At 42.8% G+C, this 27,546-nt stretch overlaps 1 protein-coding gene across 10 annotated transcripts in view; it reads right to left on the bottom strand.

Moving 5' to 3' along the window:
- The window catches only part of ATP6V0A1 (ATPase H+ transporting V0 subunit a1), a 49,247-nt gene extending 30,004 nt beyond the window's left edge, over positions 1-19,243 (bottom strand). For 2 of the 10 annotated variants that reach the window (XM_053363406.1, XM_053363407.1), the window contains exons 1-10: positions 19,092-19,214; positions 16,466-16,627; positions 15,689-15,767; positions 14,821-14,918; positions 14,027-14,155; positions 7,225-7,328; positions 5,519-5,645; positions 3,609-3,691; positions 3,372-3,465; positions 717-929 (exon numbers count right to left, since the gene is read on the bottom strand). In XM_053363406.1, the coding sequence (XP_053219381.1) occupies positions 717-929; positions 3,372-3,465; positions 3,609-3,691; positions 5,519-5,645; positions 7,225-7,328; positions 14,027-14,155; positions 14,821-14,918; positions 15,689-15,767; positions 16,466-16,582 (1,044 nt within the window). In that variant the 5' untranslated portion in view covers positions 16,583-16,627; positions 19,092-19,214. Of the gene's footprint in view, positions 1-716; positions 930-3,371; positions 3,466-3,608; positions 3,692-5,518; positions 5,646-7,224; positions 7,329-14,026; positions 14,156-14,820; positions 14,919-15,688; positions 15,768-16,465; positions 16,628-18,821; positions 18,846-18,868; positions 18,982-19,091 lie in introns of those variants that run through there. The other 8 variants (XM_053363408.1, XM_053363409.1, XM_053363399.1 and 5 more) reach the window with 7 other exon arrangements.
- Positions 19,244-27,546: the final 8,303 nt, after the last annotated feature.

The following is a 27,546-nucleotide window of genomic DNA, read 5'->3' as shown; positions in this document are numbered from 1 at the left end:
CTGAACTTCAATAAAGACTTTTATACTTAACAACAAAGCAGCGTTGGTCCTTTGTGAGCTGGGACCTAGGGCAGCCCTGACAGCATGTATTAAAATGTCCTGTGCATTATGTGAAAACGAACAGCGTGTCAGACGAGCTTTTAAAACCCAGTGGAAAAGATCTACTCGTCACCATCCAAACGAGTCCAGAACTAGAAGAATTCAGTTGTCCTAACGCTACGGAGTCAGAAAGGGGATCCAAGCTGTGGGTGTATCTTTGTTATAGGCTAAAAATTCTAGGCGAGTCTCTTCCCTTCAGAAAGAAGTGAGGAATCTGGGCCAAAGGCCGTGTTTGTTTTCAAAGTCAGACAGATTTCAAATGAGTGCACTGTGCTCTTCTCCCGTTTAGAGGATGGAGACAAAAAGGGGAAGAGATAGATTGCCACTGAAATATCCACACAAATATCAGGGTTGGAGAAGAAGCACGTTTGTCAAGGCCAGAGCAGTACTTTGTGTCCACACATGAAACTAGTCACGGCTATTCTGCAGTCCTGTTTAGACTCAGGACAACTGTATCCAAAAACCAAGAGTCTTTTGGGAAAAGCAGCAGATTTTGCTTCCAAGACCAACGGGATTCCCCCCATGTTTTGCCTATAAAAATGCTTTCACTGGAAGTGTGCACAAGCAGTGTTTTCAGGGCATAGCAGTAGAGCCAGAGTGGTATGAATTGTACTTACTGTGCCCCGCCTGAGGGCGAACTGGATGGAGTCAAGGTCAGCAACGGGACACCAGACTTCGGCAATGAGACATTTCTGGGTCACATCAATGTTGCAGAGGTTCAGGGTGTGGTAGATGGCCTTCATCTTGCGCACCTTTATGAACCAGACACGGACGTTCTTGGCAGCAGCCTGCAGGACCCTCTGTCGGTGATCCTCGGTTTGGTTCAGCACCTGAAGGGAAAGAGGGACCGTGTCACATAAGGCCAGGCTCAAGAGATGCTGAACTGAATTCCAACACTGTCTAATTCTGAGAATTCTGCTGTAACAGAAGTTACAGGAAGCCTGGAACAAAGACTGTGGTTGTGTATACTACGGATTCTGCATCCAGAAAACAAGGAATTACGTGCTCCAATTAAAATAAATGCAATTACCCATAGCCTTAGTGTGCAATGTTTATTCTGCTTTGCATTAACCAAGGAAAGATGAGACTTAAATGGGGCGTTTATCATGCTCTGCCCTATGGAAATTTTACTTAGCCCATTGAGACTTCACATATTTTCAGATCCTATTTTTGCAGCCATACAAGCTACAAACTTTATATCTTCCCTCCCCACGCCTCCCCTGGATGTTTTTTGTTGTGCAGCAGACAACCATGTCCATGCCTCCATGGTACAATCCCACAAATCCCTTCCAGCCCAAGAACAACAAGATGTTTAGCTGAAGGCAGAGGGAGGGAATGATAACTACGCAGTGGTGAGGAAGACTGAAAAACGGGGGTGGACAGGACCACCCCTGCTCACGAGCTCTGCAGTTCCAACCGTGTTGTTGCAGTTACATATGCTACATATTCCACAGCATCCCTGCCGAGTATGCCAAAAGAACAAATCGCTTGCATTCCCAGTAAGAGAATGTTCACCCCTGCCCCACCTCTGCTGGCATTTGGTAGGAAAAATGCAGCATGGGGCGGGTGGGGAAAGACTGTGTGGGGTGTTTCTCAACTTCAGCAGATTTCTTGTGAAAAAGACCAGATTGCTTCAAAACTTTACATCTGAAAAATGACCATATAGACAGAATAAGTCTATGAAAAGGTCTAAAACAATATAACCACTCTGGAAGCTATAGCAAGGCCAGCTTCTGACAGTACCCAAAAACCAACAAATGACCACAAATAGTGCTTTACAGGGGGCTAAACAGAGCTGCATTTGTTACCTCCACAACAAGTGCAGCCCATTGCCTCAGGGCAATGGCTGAGCCCAACGTACTGTGTCAAATTCTACCTTTTTTTTATTTATTATTTCACGAAAAGGATCTTCAGTAGGGCCTTTGATAAAGAAAAATATGTCGAGGCAGAAGAGGGGCTCCGCAAGACTAGGATATCTCAGGTTAAGTCAGCTCCCTGAATTGGGCCAAGAAGCTAGCCAGTAGAGTTAATGGCTAGAGACAAATGCAACCCCTGAATGCAAAATAGCCAGTAAGCAGATGGCTTGGCATTCTTCAAAGGTTACTTTCTGAAATCATCCAGAGAAACCAAAAGCAACTCAAGGCTGGCATTGAACGCCCGCTAGAAGCTCCAAATCAAGTAACGAGATGTAGTGCCTTACAGTGCCAAAAACCTCCAAGGTCTAAGAGAATCAGCAAGTAGAAATTTGCCCTGCCAATTCCCAGGAGAAGATAGTCTACAAAGGCTACCAAAGTTGCATACCCAGCCAGGGAAGCAGATTGAAATGACTTAGTAAAGGATGTCTCATTCAGGGAAGCTTAGTCAGGTGTCACAAGGAACACTGGAAAAGTATTGGGACCAGGTTACCTAAAGGACCTTCTTCATCCATATGATCTTGCCTGTGTATTGAGATCAAGTAGGTTGGGCAGGCACACAATAGCATTTTCAGTGACCCCACCTTTATGCATTCTTTACTCACTAAGATCGGTATTAACGTTTTTATGCAGGATTTTTAAAAACCATCTATATCACCTTGCTTTTTTCCTGTTGATGGTATTACAGTGCTGAAATTGAAATTATTTTGAATCATGTATACCTGGAGCTCCTTAAATAGATGTTTTTATTTTACCTATTTTTATTATTGTTTACCATTGTAAGCAGCCTTGTGAGGGTATCTACCCTGAGATATGGCCTAAAAACACTTCATTAAGGAAATAGTTATAGCCTTAGGGGTTTCTTTTGGACCAGAGCCAACATGTCAAAAGTAGGGAATGGTTGCTTAACTGGACCGTTACTGGGAAGAAGGAATGGTGTGTGTTCTTTGTTTTGCTTGATGCCCAACGCTCACATATAATTCCTGCGATGCTACTTGAGCATGTGAACTTCACAAGTGCAGCATAGAAGCTTGCCGACAGAAGGAGGGACAGTTTACCCCTCTTGTCCAGTAAAGAAATGTGCATTGACAGCAGCTGCAGCCTAAAAAGACACTGGAAAACAGGCACAACAGGAGGGTGCTTAAAGCCACACCTGATTCTAGGGACACCTGGCAGTTAGCTTTCACAGCCAAATTATCTGTCCGCTTAGATCAATGAACACCACACCCCCCTATTAGAGTATACAATTGAAGATAAACTTCCCTGAGGATAGCAAACCACAAAAGAGAACAATTCAGAGCTCAGGAGGAGCACCAAGGGGAAAAACCTGATCGTTCCCCACCCCCGCATCATTCATACCATCTGAAGGTCATCGATCCTGGTGTTGACTCCAGCAGCCATTTCCTTCCTTTCCTGTGGTGTTTCTGGACAGGGGTAGAGAGACGCCCGGAATCTGAAAGGCACACAGTCTGCTCAGTGACAAAGTGACAACACAGCTAATATGATGGAGTGCTCACCACTTGAAAGCCAGCTCTACATGAATTTGGAATGAGCTGCTTGAACTCCAAGACCCTCCCGTATTTCCAACTTGCTTACCCTTCACAGATCTTCTTGACTCGGTTTTTCAGCTGGTCACCTTGGAAGAAAATAATGAACACCGACTTGTGCACATAGTCCCCCTAGAAGAGAGGGGGGGAAACCAATGCAGAGAGAAGCCTTCAAAAAACAGCGGAATAAGCTTCTGGGGTTAGGCCTTCAAAACCTTTAACACTAATATGGAGCCATTTCCTGGGTCTCAACTACACACGCACACACCCAGAGGCCTGCCAACATCTGTAGCATTAGGGAGCCTTTCAAAATGTATGCAGTTCCACCTCAGACCCTGCAAGGCTCTCATACGTGTTCCAGGGAGAGGCTACTGAAACTAAACTCATTGTGCTTTTGCAGAATAATTGAGGGGGGCAGGGGAGGAGAAGCAGAGATTAATAACCCTATCTAATTAAGTTTGGCTGGTATAAAGAGGAATTGCAATGTAACCAGAGAACCCAGGCAGATAAGTCTAGCAGCTGAACAAGGACGTGATCTGCAGTAAACAAGCAGAAGGAAAAGGAGTGAATGGAAAGGAACTGATGTATGCGGTGGACTTTAGAGTCCAAACTCTTGAACTCTCCGGGGAGGCCAGAAGTGCATTCTTCAGGCAGCTGGCTGGGCTCAGATAGCGACTTCCCCCCCTTCCTGCATTTGTTCAAGAACAAGACACCGGGCTACCTCCATTAGGAAACTTTTGTGCAGCCTTGATGAGAATAGGGGCATTGGGTGGGTGCAACCTTGTTGTCCATTACACTTTCCTCTGCTAAGGATGAAGGCAGCTGATTGCTATGATTCCGACTGCCTTCTCTAAGACAAAGACATTCTGAATCCTAAGCTGGGACTGTGCTTTAAAAATATATACCCCACCCCACAAACAGCTGGTTTCTGCAGCATATACAGACATGCAAATGAAGGAAAAATGAAAAGATTTGCTTATCTTGGACATTAGTAGACAGGTGGTAGGAACAAAATAAACCTTAACTAGGGGCTTCAAACTGTGTTGTGGGGGGAAGAGAGACCTCTTTACTGCCTCTCACGCACCCATCTGAACTTTTCACAAATCCTAATTTCACCTTCATTATAACTGGTGTTTGGTTTCTCAAACAAGACACCCAAGAGTCAAGCCTGCCTGGAAGCATTTCCCAAGACTTAGGGTAACCCCTGAGCCCAAATTCTAGAGTAGCTGGCATTATTCAAGCTCCATACTACTTACTATCTCATCATCATCATCATCATCATCATCACCATCATCATCATCATAATTTATTTCTACCCCGCCCATTTGGCTGGGTACCATTATTTGTCCTCACTACTAACCCTGTTGATACCGTTAGTTGTTTAAGTTAACAAAAACAGGTCCATGTGTGTCATTTAACGGTGCGTTTCAGGATCCGTTTTGATTACATTTTAAAACATGTGACAAATTTAATTATTACAGCACACCTACATTAGAATATGCAAACATGTACTTAAATCAAGTCTATCCAATATTTAGAGAGCATTCGGTTTTTGAGCTCATTCATCTAGCTTAATGTTCTTCTTTAGTGGACTAAAACCATACATAGCCAAAACTTCAACTGAGAATATCTTTTTAAGGATATTGACATAAAACTCTTTTGAGGATGTATTTGAAGGTACTGAGATAAAAGGTAACTTCTATAAGTGAATTGTTAAGCTGTCAAAAGAAAAGACCACTTTTAAAATTTCACGATCCTACACCTCCACATAATGAGGGCATTATCAAATGGCTTCAAAGCAAGCAGGCAGTTATTTTTCAGATCCAATTAAAATATGACTTCTCCCTGATCCACAACAGAAGTCAAGCTTTTGTTAAGAACACACTGTAAGAAGTTAGGCTGCAAGCTTTCATCTTGACAGCCCTCAGCAGCCTGTGGCTGCAAAAGCAGTCCTTATACCGTCACAGGGTCCTCCAGCGGATTTTCAATTTCAGCCTGACGCAAGAAGACATTTCCACGACACACCCTCCACAGCATCCGCTCAAAGGTAGGGATCCGCTCACGATTGATCACACCAGCCACAAATCTGAACACAATGGAAGTCACACAAAAATAAAAGAAATTAGTATGCATTCAGCAATGTTCTGTTCAGTGCAGGGCCTGGAAGACACACAGACAGATACTGTAAAGGCAACAGAAAGCAAGAGAGGGACCCAACATGAACGGTTTGGTGAATGTGAAAGGGAAACAAGCCACTGTCTATGCAATTTTAGTAAAAAAAAGAAGGAGGTAGGATTCAAACTCTGTTTCTTCCAGCATTAAGAACTACCTGACTTTTAGAAAACATCTGAAGGCAGCCCTGTTTAGGAAAGTTTTTAATGTTTGATTCTATTTTTAATATTCTGTTGGGAGCATTATTATTATTATGATTATGAAGCCACTTTTGCTCTTTTGTGCTGTGCCTATAGAAAGGCTTGACACACTGTGGCTAAGGAAGAAGAACTATGGTTTGGCATGACATATAAACTGGCAACCCTTGTTTCATAATTGACCAGCAAAACAGGATGGGGAACCGTGCTTTGAGGTGGATTTGTGAATCATGATATGCGATGTGGTGTCTGAATTGACCAGCTATAGGTTACAGTCTACTCCCAAAGACTGCTACACCAAGGAGAGAGGCATAATCTTATGGCACTGAGTGTTGAGACAAAGGAAAAACAAAAGCAGCCAAGCACTCTACACACCACATAGTATACCTGCTGTATGTTCGGAACCTCAAACCATTATGGGTTCTAGATAGTTAGTTCAAAGCGTGACTGGCATTAAAATCTGAGATGAGGCAAAAATTAGCAAATGTTATAGAAATAAGACCTAAAGAAGTTACATTCTCAAAGAGGTGGAAATTTGCTGCAGGACACTATTTGTTAAAATGGTCCATTTAAAAATGATTAAGCAATTATATAAAAAAACTAAGATGCACCACAGAAAATAAAACAAGTGAGTATCAAGTACAATACTACATGAAATCAAACATGAGAATGGAAGCTGAACAAAATTCATGCAGACAGAAAAACACATAGGATTGTCATTTTGCCTGAATTTTGCATGCTAAGAGAAGGACAAATTTAGTAGATCTTTAACTGAAAATCATTATTTCCATGTCAGCCTTTCAGAATCTGAACAAAATCCACTATTGTGTAAATCTAGAACTCTGTTTATCAATTGTTGGTGCACATAAAAGGCATCCATAGCAGCTGTCAAGGCTATCCTAATATCAAAGCAGCACTACAAGGAGATACAGGGAAGAGTGAAAGCTGATAAGCTACAGAAATTCTATATTATCTGCGCAGCCTGGGGCCAATATTTATTCGGTTCTTTACATTTCCAAAAACATAAAAGTGGAACTGCTGTCAATTAACTGCTTTTCTGTCAACAATCTGGCACGAGATGCATCCTGTTCAATCAGATCTAATACTGAGCAACTTAATTCAGATTCAGCTAAATAATATGAACACCAAGAAATAGCTTGCTCTCCTCCAAGGAATCAAGAATAGTATGGAAGAATGCAAACCCAAGTCCTACGGCCTTAACCAATCATGACTGATGCGCAGAAGAGATCCTACAGAACACAACCGACGCTGCTGAAAAGTGAAAGTTGCACGTACCCTAACCGTAGCGGGGTTCCTCTTCCCAGTTCACTCGGCTCCAGCAGAGACGAAGACTCCTCCAACAGGTCGGGATCCGCCATCTGCTGATGATGCAATTCAGCCTGAATTCACAAATCAATTAACATCTAATGAAACTAGTTAGTGGCATGCAGGGGGATGAGGAACCAGGAGATGGATGGAGAGAAGCAAAGAAATACCAAAGGAGGAAAAAATGAAAGAAGAGAAGGCTCTAGGAGGATGTGAAGAAAAGGTGAGCAAGGCATCTCCACAAAGCCAACAGAGGGAGAGCGACATGATGCTTGCGAAACACAGACCTTCCAAGCTGGGCATAAAAACTGCAAGTTAAGCTCCAAAGAAATATGATGGGAAACAGGCAATCCCTCATTCAAGCTGCTGAAGACTTTTGAAAAAGGAGTCGTCGTCCCCCCCCTTTAAATGCCACCATGCAGCTGCTCTGTACTCTAGTGCAAGCTATCAGCCTCAGCAAAGATGCTCCAGGCTCAATAGAGAGAAGCGAACATGTACATAGAAGTTGGAAGAAAGGCAAGAGGTTGTCTGGCCAAGAACTGGATGATATATACCAGCTTCCTCAAACCTGGGTCTCCAGCTCTTGTTGGACTACAATTCCCATCACCCTACCTAGCTAGACCAGTGGTTGGGGATGATGGGAATTGTAGTCCAACTGGAGACTCAAGTTTGAGAAACACTGCTATATACACAGGGCTATGTATACTGTGAAACTTAGGGAGAAGATAACAAAATATCAAAATTCTGCCATAAAGTAAACCATATTCTACACTAAACAAAGTTAGGTGTCATTGGTTATGATTAAGCAAACTAAAGTGCCTACCTACTTGTAATTTATTCTGCTTCTGTTACTAACAGGGAATAGCAAGAGTTATGTAGGGCACTGAATCTCAGTCCTGGGAAGCCTCCCAGCCTCTATTCCATTTTCTGTGATTTCAGCAGGTATTTCCTATGTATTTTTCCTGCCTAGTTTCACGACCAGAGGGGTCTAAACCTTTGCTTGACTTACTTACTTACTTACTTACTTACTTACTAAAATGTATACACTGCTTGATTGGAAAAAGAAACCTCAAAGTGGTTTGCGAAAGATGAAACAGTAAAGTCAAGAAAAATTTAAACCCTACTTTAAAACATACAAAAGTTTAAAGTAATAAAAAAGATTTAAGATTGCTTTAAGAAATATGTGGATTTTAGGGTGCTTATACCCAACACCAGGGCCTAAAAATTTGAACCAGAATTCTGCAAGCTGAATCAGAACTTAGGCAAATCATCATAATATTCTATTATGAATGATTTATTATGAAATGTGATTGCTCTGTCCAATTTATTCTGCTTTTGCTAGCTGTACGTGGCGAAGAACATGGAGGACCCAGCAACAAATAATAGAAATCTCATTAGCAATCCTCACTGGCTTCCGAGATTTCAGCAGGGTTCGCCCACACACTTCCAAGAATACTCTGCCATAATGGCTAGAAAAGGGCTTTTATTATTTCTTTTTATTTCAATATGTTCAAGAAGCCCGGTTCTGAAGTTACAGCATAATCTTGTCTTATACCAAGTTCTGTGCTTGTACAGAACATACACAGCCCCAATTTATTTGACCAGATTGACCTTGCAGAAAGATCTGAAGAGGAACAAGATAATTTTATATCCTCCAAATGCAAATAACCTGCTACTTCTGCACCTTGGGTGAACCCCACAAAAGGGAATTTTGACACCCTTTTCCCCCAGCATGCTTTATTTCAAACAAAGCATGCATGACTTAGAACATTTGTACACATTTGTTTATTATTTAATTTCTTTTATGAATTGTTTCCTCTAAAACATCTTTTTAGCTGGAATTCACGACTTAATCATTTCCCCCTGTAACCTGCTGGCTAAGACTTAATGGAAACTTAACTTGCGCAAGTGCTCATGATATAGCTCAGGAAGGATGTTGATGCTACACCCTGAGGCAGCATTAACATGACAAAACAGTCAAAATCATTTGCACCTTGACACAGCCCATACGGTAAAGAAAACACTTGGAGAAAAGAAGCAGATGTAGCTTTAAAATAAGACATCACCTTTCAACATGCATGCAAGGGGCTCCTGCAAATGAGGGGCATGAGAATCCAAAGACACACGTATCAGACCAAGCAACTGGCCATGAGAACAGACCACAGTCTAGCAGCACAGGCAGACTGATTTGCTATTCAGAATACAAAGGGGCTTCTAAAATATCCCTGAAATTGTAAAAAGCACAAGCTTTCGGCAACAGGGTAATAAGGTGGGAGCGTGCTGAAATATGCTCCCCTGGTCTTCCAATTCCTTCTCTGATCTATAGCAGGGATGTTGAACTTGTGACCTCTCCCGATGATATTGGATGACAACTCTCATCATCCATGCCCATTGACCATGCTGACTTGGGGTGATGAGAGTCCAACAGCATCTGAAGGGCCACAGGTTCCCCATCCAATCCACAGTTACAATACTTCAAGGAGGAGAGGACAGAGAGTGAAGAAAGAGCAGTGAGTGGAGGGACCCCCTGTTCCCCATCCTTTGGACCTCCTGGGAAACTCAACAAACTTGATGCACTTGGAACTGGGTTGTGGAGAGGACAGCTGAATGGGTCACAGCTGTGGGCAGCCTGAGGAAGTACTATCCACCTTGGCTCTGCCCATTAAGAGTCTAGAGTGAGAGACTAGGGTGATATCTTCCCCTATCTATTTCATTCTACATGTAGCAAAACAGATGTGTAGGTAAGTCCCATGTAAGAAATGCATAGGCAGGATTCACATGATATCCTGGCAGAAAGAAGTATCATGCGAACCAGCCTTAATTCTTCCATTTTCCTCTCTCCTATTCATGATACCGTTTCACAAAAGATAATTTGCTTTCAATGCCTCTTTGCTCCCTCCTAAATCTCCCCTTGTTGTGCCTACCACCAAGCTGAAGTCCCCTGCCTGACTGTTCAAGGAATGCAACAAAGAAAGCAGGAAATAAAATGCCAGCATACTCTATAAAACACAGCTCCTCCAACATACGTACATGGAGAACACAAATGGCTGGGGGTTTTTTAAAGTGAAAGATCTTGAACTGCATTTGCAAGTACAAAAATGTTTATTTCTATTGTACAAGTCCTCAAATTATGTTATAGGGAGCCTCCCCGTGCAAAGGAGGGAAAATGGAAGTCAGCTAGGGGCAGGGAGGTAGAGACTTGCTTCAAACCTTGTGCCACTTCTGCCATCAACTTGATGACAATGTCTTAGCTTTCGTTTGTTGTTTGGGAGGGCCAAGCTCAGACCCAGTGATCCTGCTAAAGAGGATTGAATTGTATCAGCATCTCGTATACCAACAAGCAGCAACCATTCCACAACTTGAAGAAGAAATGCACAATCAGAAAGCTTTCCTACAAGAGCATCCTTTTTATGGCATTTTATGTTTTATTGTACTTGCGTATTACTTTTACACCACCTTAGTATTTTTTTTTTAATATGAGAGGCACTCTATAAATACTTTAGCTGTTGTCCAGGGTGTGCAGCTCAAGGTCTTTCTGTAATGGATATACAAAACATCACTCACACACACACACACACACACACACACACAAGCCCTTGAGCAAATGACAAGAGTAAACACAGATACAGTTTTCACAGTCCGCAACAACTGCAGCAGGGACCACCAAAAGGAGGAACAGATGACAGATGGAGAATGAGAACTAAGGACTGAAGATGATGACAGAAAAGAAAGAAACCAGAGGAAAGAGATGGAAACTGCATGCCATTAACCATTACTTTTCCAGTCTTCTTCCAGTCTACTCTGGGGCACTTATGGTTAATAGATCCAGAGATATTTCTCCAGCTCTTACTGTTCTTCACAAAGCAAAAATATGAAGACCGAGAAAAGAATCACCATTTTAGCAGAATCAAAACCATTGCGTCCTTTTACATTGGCAAGAAATGGCTACGCTGGCATTGTGGTCCCATTCGTTAATTGTCGGGCCCCATCTTCCCTCCTGCAGCTCCCACAACTGAATTCAGGGTCCACAGATCAAAGACTTGCCTTGCAAACCATTTCTTGCTGTCAAGTTATGAATATTTCACAAACTCCCCCAAAGTTTTACAAAGTCTTCAAATGTTGAACTGCAGCAGCAAGTTTCTCAGTGGTTTAGAAAAAAAAAAGATGATTGAGCAACAGCTCTGTTGTGCCACCTTAAAAACCGCTCCCTAAATTTGAATCACTGACAGGACCATCATCTATTTATGTGAAGCTCTTTCAAAGAACAAACATGAAGCAACTCATGACTCTGAGGAAACTACATTTCAGTGGAAAGTTACACAGTACATACTATTCACCAGGGCCTGCTTAGTCTAAACAGTTGCTCAGATGGGTCCCCAATCCTAAAAACATTAAAAAGAGACTTTGTAGAGGCAACTGCACCATTCAGCAAGCACTATCATTCATTATACCCTGTTTAGATTTTGAAGCTGAAAAGCTGTGAAGGCCTAGCTCTCTTAAGCAGCAGAAGACGTGGCCAAACCTGTGTCTGGAATGTACCACTTCAGACCACAGGTGGAGTTCCAGTGATGGGATGTTCCACCACACAAAATATCCTGTATGCAGAAAACAGGCATGCTGCTTAGAAGGGATTGTTCTTTTATATGAAGAAGCACACCATCATGTGATCCTGCTGTAAATGTTCACATTTACGCTATGTATTTAGTACAAGTAAGCACTTGGAAGAACTGCAACTCCAGAATGCCCAAGTGGGAAAACTTGGAAAAAACATTTGCTGGACAATGCACTGCAAAAGAAGCTCAGCTGTGGTAAAGGGCAAAAATCAAAATCATCACATAACTTACCTAAACTCAATGTCAGGTAGCTGGTGTTGTGCAGTCCAATATAAGGTTGCTCTTCAGCAGGTATGATACTTAAGTTGGCCATCAAACAACACACAAAGCTCAACATTTACACACATAGATGCAGGTTGCCGAGCCAAAGTAAAATTAACCAGCACTTGTTGCACCAAGATTGGATGCTTCCCCAAACACTACATGTTCAAGTGTTTTTCCACAACTGTGAAGGGTCAGGAACTTCATTTTTATTTCAAAGGCGGAAGTTGAGCATATATCCACTTAATCCTAGCTGTCACGTTTCTAAGTGCTCCAGCTGCTTCAAGTATTTCTTGAGAACCATTTGAGCATTGCACCTCAGACGGAAAAAGCTGTCCATGCAGCCCCCCTGCCTTAGTGCTAGGTGGATGGTTAACAGCAAAGGATCATATCAGAAACGTTAGAAAGGCCCTATCACCGTGGTCAGCAATTAATTTTTACCAGAGGCCACATTTGTAATTAAGCTAGGTTATGGCCATCGATGCTCCTGAGCAGAAAGCAAATTTTTGCTTATATATTTGCTTATCCTGTGCAATTTACTCTCAACATTCTGAGATTTCACCAGACACTGCCTTCAATCCTACCTTGGCACCCTTAACAGGCAGACACTCAGTTTAAAATATACACGAGCCAAGATTCTCAGGATGCTGAATGTCACATTCAATACCAAATTCCACACTTAGATGGCAGCTGCAAAACCCAAAGCACAACTCATATGTGTGTGTGTGTGTGTGTGTGTGTGTGTCCAGGAGGCACCACCCCAACTGACCACAGCTTACAAACTGTTATTCAACATTTGAAGACAAGGAGCTTAGACCCATTATTGATCATATTCCCCAAGCACCCACATTATCATCCACAAAGCAAGAGCAGAGGCAGCAAAAAACGTGTCATTTTTCAAAGAAGGAAAGCAAGGTCCCATTTTGTTTACCTAACAAATCCATTTTTCTCTGAGTGTTGAATTAGAGGGAGGGTAGCACTACTGGACCACAGGTTTCAGGCCTTTACCAGGGCTCCAACTATCCAAGTTGAACATGACATATCATGGTTGCAAAAAGCCTCTTAACTGAGTCAATAACTCTACAGTCTTGGGAACATAAATCTAAACGTGTTCAGTGCCATAATATCACCACCTGGAAGAACAGACTTTTCTAAAGCATTTGTTTGGATTTGCTAGTGACATTCATTTAATGATGTGTCAAAAATAGTTGCTGATCCAGATTTTTTAACTTCTGCCACTTTCTCTACTACCCTTCCTAAATGACTAACAGGACTAGAAAAATCCTAGCCAACTGGCTGTCCAGATGCCTAGAAATCTGAAGGGCATGAGCAGCAAGTCTGAAACACATCAGAGACTCCCAGCCTGACACCTAGGTAAGGCTCAGATTGTGCAAAGCTCTTGTTGACCTGTTCTAACATTGTGCTATTCAAAAGAGGGAGACAGATCACTGTGCATCCATACTTTTCTTTCTTGTCTAGCTAGCAGAAATGAGGCTGGAAATATCCTAGCATTCAGTTTTCCTTATTACTGAAACATTGATCCTAGCAACTGGAAATCTGGATAGGTGCTCTGCTTTCCAAGCCCTTTTCCATCATGCCCCCAGGAATCTTTCGGGGGCTCTACATGATCAAAGGTTTATACACCCTTCTGACAAGTGTCAGAGGAATATTTTACCTAGACATGAACACTTAGCAATTGCACATAATGTAAGCCATGGGGTGGCTAGCTCGTATGTTTGCATGAATGATGGAAAACAACTTGTAGAAGTTTCTCGAAATTAAGGGGAGGCACTGCTGCCCAAAACTGCAACTTAAACAAGCGTTCTCAAGAACAAAAGTGGAAGGTTGTGATGAGCTGGCCCAGCTGCATAAGAAGCAAAAACATCCGATATTCTGACCTCATCAAAAAACTGCTGAGTTTTGCGCAGTATAAATTTTAATTCCGTCAGCTCCAGGAAGTTCCTTTTCAGGGCTTCCTGGTTGGTATTAATCTCTTTGAGCTCATTTTCAATCTTCTCAAAGTTTGCCTGCAGAAAAAAAGAGAAGTAAGGAGAAAGTGAGTTGATTATTAGCTGTCAACATGCTGTAGTAGACGCATCTTTTCCTCGATGTATGAACTGTCAGTTCCTTTAATCTCTCTATAGCCAAATTCAAATCCTATGCTAGAATAGAGATAATCTTCTACATTAAAGAACTATTATTTTTACCTTTTACAGCCAGAGATGCCCTTGAACAAATTATATAAATCAGTAACTAAACTGTCATTGGCTGATGCATTTATGATTCCCTTTATTGGAAAACTAGAGACCTATAAAAGCTGGGCTCCCATCAAGGCTGTTTGGATGATTGCTTATGAAGTCATGAACAAGTGCTGGAGCAAAACACTTTATTCCCTCATCCCCTATTGTGCACCACCTTCAGAACAAAGACCGTGGCTAGTATTAAACCAGTGTTCTTTGTTAATGTCTGGACTAAGGAACTCTGGCTGAACCATGGTTAACAAACCAGGAAAATATGTCAGGGTATTCCCCCAGACTTTTCTGTAAAACTCTATTCAGCATCCAGTTCTAGCTATTTCCTCTGCAATCAGATTTTCCCACTCAATATTCACTTTTCACAGCCCTGTATCAAGAGAAATAAGCCTTGCAAAACCCCAAGGTGCTATGATTTTACAAGCCACAGTGTTATTTACCTCCAAATCAATCATGTCTCGGGGGAATGGCACCTCTGGATTCTCGCCGGTGTCTGTGATGGGAATGTTGGCCTTCTTAATCTCCTTTTCCACAAACCCTAAAAAGGGGGAGAACTGTAATGAGGGGATGATTTAAGAAGAGTATGTAATATCATATACGTGAGAGAAGGCCTCACGGATCTGCATACCTCCCCTGTGCAACTGATCATCTGATGCCCCATTCCACCAGACCACACAAACACCTCCACTATGAACATCTCTTCTCATTTAAATAATCTACAAAATGATAGTTTAAAAACCACAGGTCAAAGAAAGTAGATTACTACCACATATTTTGTTCTGATTCCATGATAGTAGAATGGATGCAGCATGCCTTAATAAATAACAATTGCATGAGGACTAAATAATCACATGTCACTCTCCCCAGACTTATACGAAGGAATTTTGACCTTATGGGTTCATTTCCACACAACAAGGACATCTTATACTTTTGCTAGCTGCTATTGGAATCTATTTTCCTTCTATTTTATCTGTTATGCTGCTAACTATCATGTCACGTTGTATATCATATTCTCGTGATTTGGATCCTGTTCTAATTTCTGCAACAATGTACAATATGCAGATTATTTAGCATAGCCACAGAAATCTGGGACGAGGTTTAAAGGATCCCAGACTGATTTAGCCCCATCAGCCTATGTCAGGCATAGGCAAACTCAGCCCTCCAGATGTTTTGGGACTACAACTCCCATCATCCCTAGCTAACAGGAACAGTGGTCAGGAATGATGGGAATTGTAGTCCCAAACCATCTGGAGAGCAATGTTTGCCTATGCCTGGCCTATGCACATGCAAGAGAAAGCAATGACATACTAAGTTTCCTGTCCATCTCTTCACACCTCCGGACTTCATTGACAAATTTACGCTGGAACACATTCACATCAGGGTTTAGCTGTCAATAAGAACAAAACATAATTTCTATTACATGTGTGCAGTGACTGAAAACCAGTTGTTGCTCATCTCCAAACCCTTCTGTACCATAAACTATATTGGTGTGATGTCACAGAAAGCTCATGAACATTTTAACTGTTCAAAGAGAAAATGCAAAGGATTGCTACCTGATCAATAAAAGATCTATAAAGAGCCCATTTGTTAGTTCCACCACCCTTAGAAGTTCAGAGAGCAGTGGAAGCCCAGGAGAAAGCATTCTCTGCAGCAGCCCCTTTGTTATAAAACTATCTATCTACAGTGGTACATCTGGCACCTTCACTGTACGATTTCTGTTGTATGCTGCAGACGTACCTCTTTCGCCTGGCTTTTGACATTTGAGATATCTTTTCAGGACCCATTCTATTCTTGTGATTGTAATTTGTTTCACACTGTTTCTAATATTTTATTTTTAAATTGCTGTAACCTGTACTAGGACCTTATGATGGAGGCAAGCATGAAATTGAGTACTTGATCATTGTAGGGCACGGAACAATCATTCACAACAAAAGGCAGCAACATTGATTGTTAATACCTTCACAGAATCTAAAGATGCTTCAGTTATATCCTAGTATGGGGGTGGGGGAATCCTTGAGCATAGGTAACAGTTGTCACAAACAACAACACAATAAATTGTGTGGACCAACAGGGCCAGATACATACATCTCGAAACTGGACCTTCCCAAGTTCTCCCAGTTCACTGACACAGCAATAGGCTGCTTCAGACTGAAGGAAAAGTTGCGCAAGAGTCATTTCTTCACTCCGGAAGAGCTCCCCCATAGTGAGAGAGAAGAGCCGGGCAAACTAGGGTGAGAATCCTTTTGCCTTTAAGAGAAAGAAAAAGGAGGATAAATGTAAGACTCACCAGAAAGGTATCAATTCTGTTATCTACCTTTTGGGGTACATGGAAGGCATATATTGTAGATTAATTTATATCTCTCTCACGGAGATTGAAAACTAGGACTGGAACACCTCAAACTGAATAAGGGCATAAAAATTCTGAAAATATTATTTAAGGATTGTAAAAAAGGAAAGCCTATTCCATGGTTCCACATTTTTATGTGCCACGCACAACTAACCCCTACTATGCAGCACTCAAAGAATGCTGTTGCCTCTGAATTTCACCTCTCAGTTCCAGCTAATGCTTCATGACCAGCTGCCCATCATGTGGCACCTCTGCAAGCTGCTGCCCCAGAAACACAAGCAGCAGCCTATCAGCTGACAGCCATCTCCAGGGAAAACTGTTACATAGCACTGCAGCAGATTTAGCTGGTCGCATAGGGATTCAGAGCTTATTTTCACTAAGGGATGGGAGAACATCCGGATGTCATAGTCCACAGGGATTATCCAGTGAAAGTAAAGTCTGGTTGGTTTTGCAGTCTCCTCAGTCATGCTGATAAAACAAAGTGAGCCACTAATGTCAGGCTTGAGACATAAGAAAGGCCACATCAGAATGATATGGGCCTAATCAGAGTCCAGAAATATTTCAACTTATTAACATATAAATGCAGATTTTTTTAAAAAAGTGAATCATTTTTTGTTCTGCTTGGAAAGTCTTTTTCAGTTGAGGCAAAACACTGTAGAGATTTATCCAGTCCATACTTTTGTCTTGCTTGCTACTGATGCTGCAAGCATTTAATGCATCAATGATTGGGATGGTGTTGCTACTGTCCACTTGGTTTTTGATGAGTGGTCAAAAGAGAGAGGTACTTGGGAAATACATGTGAAAATATAGCTTGCTATAATATAGTATAGATCAGAGCTTTCCAAACTGTGTGTCGGGTGTGTAGGTGTGTTGCTGTGTAGGTGTGTTGCGCAAACGGTCCCCACACTCCAACCAGGGCTGGAAAGGGGTTAGTTTAATCTCCAGTTTGCTAGTAAAACTGAGTTACTGTGTTGTGAAATGATGCATGTCTAAAAAGTGTGTCACCAACATGAAAAGTTTTGAAAGCTCTGACATAATTAATTCAATGAAAATAACGAATGGACATTAACTGCTCACTGATGGCTGAGCAGCAAGAGTTAAAAAGCAACAGACATTATCCATGCTGAATGCTAACAATTACTGAGACTAGGAGCCTTTCCAAAAAATAAACTACAAATTAACTCTGGCATCTTACTCCAATAAGCCACTCAACAAGAGATGGGGGCATTGCAAGGGCACCACAGCAGCAGTATGACTGAACTTTGAGCTTATCTGCCCAAATGCCTGACAAATTTGTAAGGCCCAACTCCAAGAAAAGTTGCAATTATTATTTTATACAAGCTAAGGTGCAGCAACCGAATCAAATGTCATGCTCGATCATATGCTTTCACTTCAGAAGGATAGCATTAATGCATTAATAAAGTTAATAAGTGCTGGATGACAGGCATCTAAAGAATCCTTAAGACTAGAATCCCCATTTCAATTTATTGTCTCTTGAGCTCCCCCACCTCGGTTGTTGTTTTTTAAGTGAAGTACATTCCTTCCCCTTTGCAGAACTCTCCATGAAGGAGGAGTTACATTCTTGTAACTGACTTTAATGCATCTACTCGCTCTGTGCCAGAGCCCATGTTCACTCAACCCCATCAAAACTGGGGCAATTTCTCTTTATTTCACCCCCTTGGCAAGCAGGAATGTGCCTTCCATCTTCTTATACCTAACACAAAGGCAGGAAGCTGCTGTCACTCCACATTACAACATGAACAGCAACCCCCATCCCTCCCCAAAGAGGGAACAGATGACAAACAGCAGGAGACATCTACTTCTCAGAAACAAATGGCTTAGCAAGTGGCTCCTCCATCACCATCCCATCATCTTATCCATCCAGCGCCGCCTGCCCACAAGAAGGCAACGCCCCAGGTATCACTCCCAGCATGAAACCGGCTTCCTCCCCACACTCTTAAACGTCCCCACAGGTTCTGGAGAGATCTCTCTCCTTCTCCTCCTCCTTTCAAAAGGCACCCATGGAAGAAACCAGCTCGCCCCCTGGGGCGCCCCTGAAACCCAATGACACTCCCACACATTCAAATATAATACCTTCTGCTTCCCCCTCCCACCAGGGGACCTTGGATTAGGCGACCTACCCTCCTAAATTGACCCACCGACGCAGCCAGGCTGCCCCTTGTCTCCCCTCACGGGCCCTAAGCGGAGTATCACGCGCCCCACTCCCACAACCGCAGAGGACAGAGCAGACCCTTCCCCTCCTCCACTAGGCCCCGCGCTCTCCCATGACGCATTGCGCTGCTTCCCCGTATTAACCGCCTTTCAACGCCCCCTGCCCCACCGCCTCCCCTCCCCCCCCCGCACCTTGAAAAGGGCTTCGCCGCCGCAGACCTTTAAACGCCGCACCAAAAACAAGCCGCAGCACCTGCTCCGACAAAGCGGCAACCAACCCACCCCCCACCAGCTTCCGCTGATGACGCCACTGCGTAGGTGCGCGGCGCCCGCCTTCCCTTCTTCCGCCCGGCCGGGTGGCGTTGCTCAGCAACAGGGACCGCGCCGGCGTGGTGCGTTCGGGCAAGGTTCGCTGGATTGCCTGCCTTAAGTGGCCGCCATTTTGGCGACCGCTTTCGTAAGTCGCGGCGGCGGCGGCGTGCCATGGCCGGTGACGTCACGCCCTGGGTTTTTTGTGATCGTGGCGGTTGAAAGGGTTCGCCTCAGAAAATGGTATCTCCCCCCCCCCCGCTCCAGTGACTGATGTATCTCGAAGGGTGTGTGCCTGGAAGAACACAAATGGATTCAAGTTACAAGAAAGGAGATTCCGAGTCAGCATCAGGACGTGCTTTCTGAGAATAAGAGCTGTTCGACAGTGGAACAGACTCCCACGAGAGATGGTGGACACACTCCTTCCTTCCTTCCTTCATGGAAGGTTTTAAAGCAGAGGTCGGATGGCTGTCTGTCATGTATGTTCTAGTTGAGATTCCTGCATTGCAGGGAGTTAGACTTGCAGTGTCCTTCCCAACTTTACAATCCTATGATTATCATTGATTCATAATTATCAGGGCTGTTACCTGATAAGAGATTAGTTGTACTGAGTTTCAGCTGATGAATTGGAGATCCAAGCTTTTTGTTTGTTTGTTTGTTTGTTTGTTTGCATTAACTAAGTGGCCAATTCACTAAACATTGCTGTCCTACTAAGTTCTTTATAGCATAAAGAAAAGTAGGCAAGTCCCAAAAACATGTGCATTATTGTAAATCGCACTGGGGCTCTGAGGTGGGGGGAAAAGGAGAGGGCACAGGAAAACGACTGCCACAGTGTTTAGGGAGATCTGGAGTAATTTCCCTGTGAGGAAAAGCTACAATGTTCTGGAGGTTTTTCGGTTTAGAAAATAGCAGATTAGAAGGGTGGCTTATGCTGTGGAGAAAGTGTTCAGGGAGAAAATCTCATACTAGAATGTAGAGTTTTAGCCACAGAATCCAATGAAACGGAGCGGTGGGAGCTTCGGGACAGAGAAAAGCACACTTCTTGACCGCAAGGTATAGTGATTGCTGCTGACTTGGGTGGTTTTAAAGGGGGGACTGGACAAGCTAAGGCTATACATTGCCTACTAGTCATGATGGCTATATTGCTCCCAGAATTGGAGGCAGTGTTCCACTAAACACCAGTTAATGGGAAGAATTCATATTCTTGTGGATTTCCCATAGGCAGGGCCGGCCCACTCATGAGGTAAGGCAAGGTGACCACGTTATGCAGCAGGATTCACTGGAGCAGCAGATCCCACTGTTGATCTTTCTCCCCCCCTCCTTCCTGCCCTTCTTCTTTATATGGCCCTTCTTCCCTCACTCCTTCCTTGGCAGGGAATTTTGGGATCTGCCTTGGGTGCCAAAATGTATTGAGTCAGCCGTGCCCATAGGTCTACAGTGGTTCCTTGGTTCCCGAATGGCTTAGTTGTCGAACAAATCGGCTCCCCAACACCGCAAACCCAGAATTAAGTGTTCCAGTTTGCAAATGTTTTTCGGAAGCTGAACATCCGCTTGAGTGCAGGAAGCTCCTGCAGCCAATCGGAAGTCGCGCCTTGGTTTTCAAACGGTTTCGGGAATCGAACCGACTCCCGTAACGGATTAAGTTCTAGAACCAAGGTACCACTGTATTGGTAGTTTTACGATAAGCGAAGAGAGCAATAAACATGATAAAGCGTTTGGTCTGCTGCAGCAAGTATCTTCCTAATTATAAGTTTAACTCCGTCTCTTGATGCTCTAGGAGATGGGGGTGGCGCTGTGGGTTAAACCACAGAGCCTAGGACTTGCCGATCAGAAGGTTGGCGGTTCGAATCCCCTCAACGGGGTGAGCTCCCATTGCTCAGTCCCAGCTCCTGCCAACCTAGCAGTTCGAAAGCACGTCAAAGTGCAAGTAGATAAATAGGTACCGCTCCGGCGGGAAGATAAACGGTGTTTCTGTGTGCTGCTCTGGTTCGCCAGAAGCGGCTTAGTCATGCTGGCCACATGACTCGGAAGCTGTACCCCGGCTCCCTCGGCCAATAAAGCGAGATGAGCGCTGCAACCCCAAAGTCGGTCACGACTGGACCTAATGGTCAGGGCTCCCTTTACCTTTACCTTGATGCTGTACAGTTCAGGTTATAATTCCACCCCCACCCCACCCCATTTTGCCACCATGTCCTTCTCCTGGTGAGTCCATACAGGCCCCCAGCCTGAAATAATATTTATATAGCATGGCTCAGATGCAAAGCTATTGCACAATCATCTGGTTCGTCTCCTTCATGAAATCTCTTCTTTCCTATGGGGAATTGGGTAACATAGGCCTTGTTAAGGTGCAGGACAGAAATCCCCCCAGGAGAAACTATGGAAGCTGTAAAAGTGAGGGAAGTCCACAGAGACGGAATGCGATACAGAAAGGAACAAAAGATCCCTTAATTTTCTGTGCATTTGGAGATGCCTGAAGACCTGTAGGCAAAAGGACTTATTTGTGCCGTTAGTAGAATTTATTTTTATTACTCTTTTTGTCCTCATGATTACTTTTGTTCATTGGGGGCACTGTGCCTAACAGCAATATAATGAGGAGAAATTAGTAAGTGCAGCCTCTCCAGCCCTTCCTCGTGAGCAAAGTTTTATAGGTTGAATTTCTGCCTGTCATGTACCTGTAAAGAGTACAGTATAGAGTTTCTGTCAAGGAAAAGCTTTAAATGTTTTTTTTGTATCTTAGATTTTTATCCAGCTGCTTCCCAGAGGAGTTTATGGCAATAATGTGCACTGTGTGTGTGTTTCTCCCCAAACCTGTGAAATAGGTTAGGTTGAAAGTATTACGAGGTCAAGATTACTCAATGAGCTTTGGGGTTTAGCAGACTTTAAACCCAATTCTCTCCAGACCTAGTTGTATACTTACTACACTATAACCTTTGGAGAGGGAAGATTTATTTATTTTTGTAATGCGTGCACATTAAGGCATAAACATCTAAAGTTCTCATCCAACAGTGTTTTGTGGTGTGTGTTTTTTTGTAAAAATACTGCAGCCTTCTAATCATCAATGAGACTTCTAGAGCTTTTTGTAAACATTCTGTACTTTGACAAACATTTTAAAGTCCATACATCTTCTTCATATAGTGGCTCACGTCCAAAACAGCACAAAACTTTAACCGTTTTGGAGCATTTCTGAAACAGATGTCATATGAGTAATACGGGCAAATGCCCTTGCTTTGCTCCTGCTTGAAATAGAGACTTTTCATGCAAAACTGACTCATCACCCTCAAACACTGGAAACATTTGTTTTTCCTCTGCTCAGGCGTGCCTTGGGAAATATTTTTCTATAAAATGGTCAGCTATTTTCAACATATGGCAAAAAAAACCCCAAACAAACAGGAGGGGCCATTGTTTCCACTTTATGAACGATGTGTGGGATAACGTGATAAAAATGAAATTGTTCACTTGAGGGTGGGGGATGCTGGTCGACTGACTGCCAGCAAATCTCCTGCATAGTTAAGAATGCTCTTGGGTATGGAAGCAGCTCTCCTGGCTCAGGCAGGTTTTAATTGGAGGACTGAATTTGAGACTGCCTGCTTGCAAATGCAACTAAAGTACCCATGAGCTGTGGTCAGGAGGTTGGCGAATGCTGCTGAGTTATCTGGGTACACGAGGATAGCGACTGAATTTCTAATGTATTCCTCTGCATGCTTGATGAAAGCATTGTGATGGAAAAAACAAAGGCATGCAGACTATGCTGCTTCCCACATCTCCACCCCTTAATAAGAATAATCCAGGAAGTTTTGCCAAATGCACCTTGCAAAATGTTGGTGTGTTTGTACGCATGCTTTTCTGTTTGCTTCCAATGTCATGCCAGTCAGGCAATCTTTATTTGTATACAGCCATAGGTCATTAAAAAGAAAAGCTTGAATTAGACAACTAGCAACAGAGATATATAAATAACCTTCCTAAAAATATTCATGCGTTATTTTGTGGTTCAAGAAAACAAGGCATCATTGTTAGAAATATTAACAGATTTGCCAAAGAGCAGCAAAATGATCAGCTTATATTCAGTGACCTTGTTCACATTCGTATCGCAAGAGATGTGACAGTCTGAAAAAAAATGGTGGTGGTGGGGGTTTGTTCCACTGTTTCTGGGTCTCCACATCTCAAGGCCCGGCTACTCAAATAATGCCAACTTATAGGTAACTTATTTGTCTAGTTCTGATACCAAAAACAACTTTTTTTAAAGCTGTTAATCTAGGTGTACTTTTTAATGATCTACCTGCATGATTTTATCCAGTAATGGATAAAAATGTGGAAGGATAATAATTCAGGGATAGAGCGCATGTTTCGCATTCAGAAGGTTCTAGAGTCGGTCCCTGGCATTTTCAGGTAGGGCTGTCCCTGCCAATTAGTGCAAACAATATTGAGCTAGATGGATCAATAAACTTACCGTACTCTATATTAGGCGGTATTCTCTGTTCACAAAGGATATATGCAACAATGTTCACCTAAACTGTAGTTAGGCCATGTACACATAACTGCTGATTGATTAAGGCTTGAGAATCTTCTATCAAGATGTGCCACTGCTTGAAAACACAATTGCATGAGAACAGAAAACTGCCTAATATGAAACTACCTTTACTGAATGATTTTATGCAAGCAGATAATACCATTTGGCAAAGCAAATAGTTTGAATGGTTCTCAGTTTTAAACAGGGGCATTTAACAGAAGGATTTTATTTTCTTAGCACTTTAGTCCACAGTTTTCTACACCTCAGGAGACAATCGTACTCCAAAATTCATGCAGTTGGAGTTCTTGAAATGCTGGCAACTGCAGCATATGAAAGCTGTTTATGTCAACTTCAAGCAAGTAAACGTTCCACTGAGAATTTGAGGGAGGGGGTAATTATCTGGCAATTTCTGTAACTGCAGCCAATAAGGAATGAATGCCAGGCCTGCCTCCATTCTCAGTACAGCAGCTGGTACACTGCCTGGTAAACATAAGAGTTGTTGGAAATTTATTCTGGATTACGTCTAGAGTACATAGATTCTGTAGACGCAACATCTGTAGCATAATTGGAACTGTAGTCGATCTCAGAAATCTCAATACTTGAGAGCACCAAATTTATTCCATTTCTTTTTGAAAAAGCCAGATGCCATGTAAGCAAACCAGCAAGCCCAAATGAAAGCTCAAATTTCTCTCCTGTCAAATGACTGCACATCATATGATTCCCTCAGGCCTCATCATTGCCATCCCCATGCAGGGCACCAGATTTCAGGGCACTAGATAGTTGAGGAGGCATTGAATCAGGCATAGGCAAACTCCGGCCCTCCAGATGTTTGGGACTACAATTCCCATCATCCCTGACCACTGGTCCTGTTAGCTAGGGATGATGTGAATTGTAGTCCCAAAAATCTGGAGGGCCAGAGTTTGGCTATGCCTGCATTGGATGCACAAAGGAAAAGCACTCTATACATGATCAGAAGCTCTTCCGTCTTAGTTATGTTTTGGAAAGTATTTTTTCCTTGTGAGAGGGTGCAGGAGAAGAGTGCATACTTGGAGCTACTCAGTCCTACATACCAGAATATTTATAAAGAAAAGGTCACAAGTATTCAGCAGTTACGACTTGTACAGTAGTTACATTTTCTGTGGGGGAGTGGGAGAGTTGGCATGGAGTTCTGTAAAACTTCAAGGACCTAGAGGCAGTAATTTCTGCAAATAGCATAACTTCCTCTGACTTTAGTTACCATTCCAAAGTGTGTGTGGGTCTTTGGTCAGATGCCAGCCATAAGTGAGGTGCATCATTCTGCTGAGATGTACAGCAGAAACATTGATTCTGAAGTTCTTTGCTTTGAACATGGTGCCTGGGGTGTTTTGTCCAGATTTAAAATCAAATGAGACTGTGTTGAAATATTCCCCAGTAGGGTTGTTCTCACCATTGTGGTGGCCAGAGGACTGACCCATGCTAGGGTTTGTTGACAGCAGCAGTTCATTCTCTCTGATATCCATTGTGGAGCTGGGATGCAGACCTGGAGCCAGATGTGCAGTAGGTAGGTGCTTGCTATATTGTGTAGCACCCTGCTTGTGGTTAACGCTTAGCTAGAATGAAATAATTCAACGCAGCAATAGAGAACTTAAAATAATAATTTATTTGTCAGACAAATAAATGATAGGCACAGTGGTATATGGTTACCAAAGCTCTGCCCTGATGGCCAGCACTTATATTTCCTCAACCCAGCCCCCTTGCTCCTCCTTTGGCTGCCTCTGTCCAATCAGCCTGGTTGAAATTCCTATTGGCTGTTTGCTAGAACCAATCATAAAAGATACACCCATTTCCTATTACCTTTTATGGGAGACAAAGAGCTATATTTCCTTCTATCCATAAATGGCAAACAAGTAGCCATATATCTTACATTTGCCTTGACAAGGCACCTTAATTACCAGATCATCTTTTGACCTTGTTGCCCCTCCATTCCAAAATAGATGGCTAAAACAGATGCTCATTCTGTCTTACATTTTGTCTTAAACAGAGATCTTGGCTTCACATTCTCACACACCATCAATGAAATAAGAATCTAACATAAGAATCTAACATTTCTTACTTTCTAAATCCTTTGCATCATTACATTTAAGCCAACAAATCTCATACATTAACATAGATAGCTTTTTAAAGTAAAACTCTTCAATTTACACCCCCCTTTCCTGGCCAGCTGCTTTTCCCATTAGCTCTTGCCCTTTAACCTTAGGAAAATGTGGCTAAAGCCTCTAATGGGAGGCACATGGTATTATATTTTGTTAAACAATAAATCCTACTATTTACCAACTCTTAATTAGTGCTTTTGCAGCTTGATTGTATTCTGTGATATGTGGGGTCACTGTAACCTTTTTGCTCCCAGCCTATAATTCCCTTTTACAACTTTGAGAATTTTGGCTCCTGCTATAAATCAGGGGGGCCCTTGTCCAGGAGGATAAACATCTGCCAAAGTCCTTAGCCAGCTGATCTTCTGCGTGGCATAAAAACATTTGCAAATATATCTTTAAGCTCATTTTAAATACAGGCCTTGATCAGATGCCTCAATTGTACTTATGCTGTCCTGTGCTACACTGACTGTGCACATAGCAGTTTACATAAGGGAACCCAGCAAGCTTCATAGCAGCTGACTAAGGATGTGAACTTTGGATTCCCCACATCCAGGCCCTATGCTGTGGCACTGCACTGCCACCAGCTCTCACATTTTGTTGTCTCCTAAGGAGAGGCTAAGGTGCAGAACACCAAGATATGTAGATAGGACAAAAAAAAACCCAGCTTTTTCAGACTCACTTGCAAAACAGCTAATATTGTTATTTTGCTTCACACTGGGAGACCATTACTGTATATGCTAGAAGACAGGTCTTTCCCCATGAAAGGGCCTACCCCTTTCTTGATTATTTGGAACAGACATTGGTATTTTCTTCCCTTTGGTTATACCACAGAAAGGCAAAATTAGAAGCTGATGCCAGGAAGATGTCACCCTTTTGTCAAGCCTATCACATGTGCCTACTGCTGTTCCTTAAAAAAAAAAAAATACTTTGCTGATATATTTTTATTATTTTATTTTATGCCCCTTCGGAGGCTTTTGCCAAAAGGCAAACTGTCTCAAACTTTATGGAACAAAGGTGGTTTATGAATGTAATTAATACATAATAATCTACATTTTAAAATAAAAACAGGGCCTGTCGCCTTCATTGACTGCACCAGAAAACAGCCACAATCATCCTCAGATAGGCCCTTTGCATCAGATTCACAATCAGGATTTGATTTTTCACACTGCATAATATGGCAACTGTTGCTTATGGGCATGGGTAGGCAAACTAAGGCCCGGGGGCCAGAACCGGCCCTATCGCCTTCTAAATCCGGCCCACGGGCGGTCTGGGAATCGGCTGTTTTTACATGAGTAGAATGTGTGCTTTTATTTTAAATGCATCTCTGGGTTATTTGTGGGGCATAGGAATTTGTTCATTCCCACCCCCCCAAAAAATATATAGTCCAGCCCCCCACAAGGTCTGAGGGAGAGTGGACCGGCCCCCTGCTGAAAAAGTTTGCTGACCCCTGCTTATGGGCATGGTTGCCACCTGCAGCAGATAGTGTTCTCATGATCTTCCCTTGCCTACTCCCTCCGCATTATATACCAAATAACTCTCCTTTTAATTCAGATTGGGTTTCTGAAGTGCATCTGAGCTGAATGTGCCTGCTCTTGTGATCACATCTCTGCAGTATAAATGTGCTCACTAACACAGCCAGTTGCGCTTGGTGAGTGATCCAAGCCACACGTGCCCTAAACTGTCACTCTGTGACTTTAAA

Source organism: Podarcis raffonei, chromosome 13, assembly GCF_027172205.1.
Source record: "Podarcis raffonei isolate rPodRaf1 chromosome 13, rPodRaf1.pri, whole genome shotgun sequence".
Lineage (NCBI taxonomy): Eukaryota > Metazoa > Chordata > Lepidosauria > Squamata > Lacertidae > Podarcis > Podarcis raffonei.
This window is presented reverse-complemented; position numbering and strand designations above follow the sequence as displayed.